This window comes from Poecile atricapillus, chromosome 34 (genome assembly GCF_030490865.1).
Source record: "Poecile atricapillus isolate bPoeAtr1 chromosome 34, bPoeAtr1.hap1, whole genome shotgun sequence".
Taxonomy (NCBI): Eukaryota; Metazoa; Chordata; class Aves; order Passeriformes; family Paridae; genus Poecile; species Poecile atricapillus.
In genome coordinates this window covers 1210196-1215846 of record NC_081282.1, presented here as the reverse complement: position 1 = coordinate 1215846, position 5651 = coordinate 1210196, and the positions used below count along the sequence as shown (strand labels likewise).

Here is a 5651-nt window from a genome sequence, read left to right as displayed (position 1 = left end):
AGCACTGATCTGCCCCCAGCTCTGCACACAGACACTGCTGCTGCAGCTCCAGAGAAGGGAACAAAAGGGGGATCTCTGGAGAAAACTTTGCTGGGAGATGCTTTAGTTCCTTTAAAGCCACCAAGAGTGCAGCCCCTCATGGACACAGTCTGTGGCCACAGGGAAGCTATAGAGAAACAAAATGAGAAGTGGCACAAACAATGACAATTTTTTTGCGGAAAATATGGAAAACAGAAAGAAAGGGAAAAAAACCCACAACCAAACTAACAAGAAGTATCAAAGATGACTTTTATTACAAGTGATTTGCAGAAATTGGCCAGCAGTTTAATGTTTTTGAAACCATACAGTCATCAGTGTCCACACTGCAGCCTTGAGCTCCTGGTTCCTCAGGCTGTAGATGAGGGGGTTCAGGGCTGGGGCCACCACTGAGTACAGAACTGACAGTGCCAGATCCAGGGATGGGGAGGAGATGGAGGGAGGCTTCAGGTGTGCAAATGTGCCAGTGCTGACAAACAGGGAGACCACAGCCAGGTGAGGGAGGCAGGTGGAAAAGGCTTTGTGCCGTCCATGCTCAGAGGGGATCCTCAGCACAGCCCTGAAGATCTGCACATAGGAGAAAACAATGAACACAAAACAGCCAAGTGCTAAACAGACACTAACTGCAAGAAGCCAAATTTCCCTGAGGTTTGAGTGTGAACAGGAGAGCTTGAGGATGTGTGGGATTTCACAGAAGAACTGGCCCAGGGCATTGCCCTGGCACAGGGGCAGGGAAAATGTATTGGCTGTGTGCAGCAATGAATAGAGAAAGCCACTGGCCCAGGCAGCTGCTGCCATGTGGGCACAAGCTCTGCTGCCCAGGAGGGTCTCGTAGTGCAGGGGTTTGCAGATGGACACGTAGCGATCGTAGCACATGATGGTCAGGAGATAAAACTCTGCTGAGATGAAGAACATAAAGAAAAAGAGCTGTGCAGCACATCCTGCATAGGAGATGTCTCTGGTGTCCCAGAGGGAATTGTGCATGGCTTTGGGCACAGTGGTGCAGATGGAGCCCAGGTCACTGAGGGCCAGGTTGAGCAGGAAGAAGAACATGGGGCTGTGCAGGTGGTGGCTGCAGGCTATGGCACTGATGATGAGGATGTTGCCCAGGAGGGCAGCCAGGGAGATGCCCAGGAAGAGGCAGAAGTGCAGGAGCTGCAGCTGCCGCGTGTCTGCCAATGCCAGCAGCAGGAAGTGGCTGATGGAGCTGCTGTTGGACATTTGCTGTGGCTGCACATGGGAACCTGTTCATGAAGAAAAAGAACAGTGACAAGTCAGGAGAGGCTGGGACTCACCTTTGTTCCTGCTCTGGGAAAACCTTCACCCAGGTCCCTGCCTGAGCTCCAGCTGTGCTGGGTGTGCCAGGAGCAGCCAGGCCTGTGCCTGGGGGCTCTCCAGGAGCCATCCCTGCCCTGCTGCCCTGGGTTTGTGGCCATGTGGCAGAGGGACAAGGCTGGAAATTCAGGATATGTCAGGGGAATCACTCCTAATGCAGAAGAGCTTGGTAGCATCTGCACACACAATTCTAAAGTAAGGCAGGAGATGATTTTAGGAATTTTTCTCCTGCCCACACATCATTCCTGGTTCTCTGGGGTCAGAAATCCCCAGAATTCTTCTGCACTCAGAGTTTACCACTGAGACATGTGAGAGGCAAAGGATTCCCTGTGGCTTAAGGAAGGTGAGGCGCTGGATGGGCTTGTTCCCAACTGCTCTGGGTTTGCATCTTTGGCTGGAATCAGAGCACAATCAAACTCCTGTGTCACCCTGGCATAAACCAGACCCTGCCCAGAGCAGAGGGATCCCTGAATGTCTCACCCTCTCTAAAGGTCTCTGGGCAAGGTCTCAGCACCCTCCTCTGCCAAGGACACTCACGGCTCCCTTGGCAAAACCAACAGCATTTCCTCAGCTGTGACATCCCTGCCCTTCCCTGTGGGACATTCAGGGAACTCCAAGAGGCTCTGGCACAGATTTGCAGCCAGGAGGGCAGCTCAGAGCTTGGAAGGACACAGCAAGGAGATCCCCAGGTGTGCCCATGATGGGATCTCAGGGAGGGGGCTCAGCTCATTCCCCTTTCCCATGGACTGCTTTGCCCACAGCCCCACAGGTCACAGGGAAGCTGGGACACCCCATTCCCATGGACACACCTGCCTGGCAGCAATCCCAAGGGCAGGGCCTGACTCAGCTGCTGCAGATGCCAGAGGCTCCCTGAGAGCCCCAGGTAACAATGACAATAGCAGAGCAGTGCATTCAGGCCATTTAGGAGGCTCCCAGCAGAGAGACTGAGCACCCAAAGTTACAATTCTGGCATCTCTGTAAATGTTCCAACATTACTTTGATAATCCTGGTGTGTCCCTTTCAACTCAGAATGTTCTGTGATTCTGGGATTACAATTCCTCTTCTGCTTCTCTCATCACCCTGTTGTCTATAATCAAAAGAGAAAAAAAAAACCAAAAACCTTTTGCAACAGTGTTAGAACAGTAAAATAAAAACCAGCTTTATTGGAAGCTTCCAGGTGTCCCAGTGGGGATGTGGCACACCCGGCCCCTTATTTCAACAATTTATGAAGGTTGATTAATTAGGATATTTAACAGAAACATTCAATAGGAGATTCATTGCCCCAGTTACACACCCCTGAGTCAACCCACTGGAGTAGGTCCAAGGGTTTCTTTGCCCCACTTTTTGTTATGACCGCTCACATTCTGGTTAAAACCCAAAATGTTCTTCTTGTAGCTCCTCTTTCTGATGATAAGACTATACAGTATTTCAGAAATCTATTTAGAGGGTCAGTTTATTGTTCTAGAATCAAAGAGAAAGGTTAGGAAATGTACTAGAGCTAAATCAGGATAATAGTTATAGAAGTATATTATAGTAGTTTAATAGAGTTACTTAAGGATCATGATTTTATAACTATACAATAATAGTTGACAGATCTAAAAATATATTAAAAATATATAAAAAATAAAAATCCTTTTGTCATCATCACAACTTTCCCACCCTGCTTAAAGAAAGAAATTGAAAACAGTCTCAGGAAATCTCCTGATCTTTACAGCAATCCCAGTCTCACCTTCCTTTGGGAAGTGTCCTCCGGAGCTGTGTCCAGGCAGGTCTGGAGCTGGGAGCAGCCCTGCCCCACACAGCCCCTCTCAGCAGCAGCCCCTGCCCTGCTCAGGGTGGCTCCTTCCCCCCACAGCTTCTCCCCAGCGCTGGGAGCAGCTCCCCGGGCCGGCTGAGAGCTGTCCCTGGCAGGCAGCAGAGTCCCTGCCCCAGCACAGCGCCCTGGGCTGCAGGACCCTGCTCTGCAGGACAGCCCTGGGCACCCCTGGCTGCTCTACACAAGGGACAGGCAGAGAATGTACTCACAGAGTCTGGAGGCACTGGCATGTTCCAGCTTTAGGAGATGCCTGCAGGAGCTGCAGCTGCATTGTCCTGCAGCCAGAGGCTTCCTGTGTCAAGGGCTGGCAGTGATTCTGCCCCAGGCACTTCTCAGCACCTTCCCAGCCCTGACTGATTGAAGCTCTCTGTGCCTCTGGGCTGTGCCCGGGGTGGCTGCAGGCAGTGCCCCAGCCCTGCTGGGCTGGCAGAAGAGCTGCTCAGCAAGAGAAATGTGCTTTTGAAGCTCTTCTTGGTTTCCAGGAGCTGCCTCTGTGCCAGGAGCCTGGCCCAGCTCAGCAGCACAGACACAGCAGCAGGACTTTAATGAGCCTCTTGGGGCTTTGTGCTGAGGCCCTGAACATCAGTCCCTGAGAGGGAGGGGAAGAAACCTCTCAAGAACTCCAAGTCAGAATGGAAATCCAAAGTTTCTTTTACTTTTAATGGGTCCCACTGAGAGACATGACTGAGAAAGTGTCCCCAGGCCCCAGGCAGAGCAGAGAACTGCAGGCACTGATGACAGGTGGGGACAAAGAGAAGCCAAGTCTTGGTGCCCTGGGCCACAGCAGCCAATGCTGTGCCAGCAAGGGCTGTGAGGAGACACCTTGTCCTGAGGCCCTGGGGCCTCCTGGCACAGCCCCAGCAAGGCTGGCCACTGTCACCCCCTTGGCCTGCCCTCAGCATCCCCCCTAGCCCACATGCCAGTGGCCTCAGGGATCTGCTGGAAGGAGTCCCTGGGGAGCCTTGCTCAGGAATGGCCCTGGGGGGCTCCTTCATGCTCCCAGCAACTGCAGCTTTTTCAAAGGACTTTGGCTTTTGTCTTGGAGTCTTTGAGAGTTTTGTGCAATCCTGGCCTCCAATTATCTGCTGTAATTAGTCCCTTGAGAGGCTTTGTCAGTAACAACACTCAGTGGGGCTCATTAATGCTTCAAGGTACTTCAGGTTCTTAAGGTACTTTCCTTTTTCCTTCCCACATTGAGTCTCTGAGAAGTTTGTGCCATCATGGCCCCAATTATCTGCTTTAATGAGTCCCTGGGGAGCTTTGCATTGACACTCAGTGGGGCTCATCAATACTTTGAGATACTCAGGGCTTTTTCAGCTACTTTGGATTTTCCTTGCCACACTGAATCTCTGAGATGTTTCTGTGCAATCCTGGCCTCCAGTTCTCTCCTCCAAGGAGTCCATGAGGAGCCTGTGTTGGGGATGGACCTCAGTGGGACCCATTAATGCTTTGAAAAACTTTGGGTGTCTTCCTCTGACTTTGGCTCCTGGAAAGGTTTGTGCAATAATCTCCTCTCAGGCCCTGAGGTTCCAGAGCTCATCTCCAAATGCACCACGGGGCTCATTAGGATCAAGCAAGTCCCAACAAACCATGGCTGTGCCTTGATTTCCCTCTGGTCTGGGGCAGTTCATTAGGAAAGTTTCCTACAATAGTTATGGAGAAATAGTTCAAAGAACTTCTAAGAAACATGTATTCCTATTTTAAAGGGTGTCTTTTATTCCTGTTCTCTTTAGAGCAGAGGTGATTGCAGCATTCAGTGATGGATATTGATCCAGGGTCTCTCCTAAGGAGGTCTGGCCAGGTCAGAGAAGCTGTGCCTTGAGGTCTGACCCAGTGTGGACAACCTTGCTCCACCTTCCCCAGCCCCATCCTGTCTCTCCTCACTCCCCTGGGACCTGCTTTGCTCAGAGAACTGGCTGCACTCAGGCAAAGAGAGGTTTTCCTTCTTTTATTTTAGCAATCTGAAACTGCTGAGTTTCCCCATGGCAAACAGACACCCTCCTCAGGTGTGTGCCAGCCCAAGGTGCCACCAAGGAGGTTCCCCTTCCCCAAGGCAGAACCAGGCAAGGAATGTTTCAGACACACAGGAAGTTCTGCAATAAACACAAACCCAGAGTTGGCTGAAGGCAGAATTAGAGCAGCTGCTGAAGGACAGACAAGCTTTGAACTCCTTGCAGCTGAAAGCACCAAGTGGGTTGTTGGGAGGTGTGTGAGTGAGCCAAGAGTGAGGGAAGGGAAATGCAGAGAGCCCTGGAAGTGCTTCTGTGCAGCCAGGCTGTGGGGAAGGGCACTGCAGAGCTGCCCTGGGCCAGCTGTGAGGGTGGATTATCATCCCAACCTGCACTGGGCCATTGCAAGGGGCTGTTGCCATGGATACTGCACTGACCCCACTGTGCCAGCCCTTTGCTCAGGGCTGCTGTCACTGCCCAGAGCCAGAGGGGATCCCTTGCTGGGGGCTTGTGCC

The 5651-nt window shown here is 51.7% G+C and overlaps 1 protein-coding gene across 1 annotated transcript; it reads right to left on the bottom strand.

Annotated features, from left to right (window-relative positions):
* Positions 1–324: 324 nt before the first annotated feature.
* On the bottom strand, positions 325–1257 carry LOC131590670 (olfactory receptor 14J1-like). The gene has a single exon (XM_058860931.1). It carries the CDS (start codon positions 1255–1257, stop codon positions 325–327), a length of 933 nt encoding a protein of 310 aa, XP_058716914.1.
* Positions 1258–5651: the final 4394 nt, after the last annotated feature.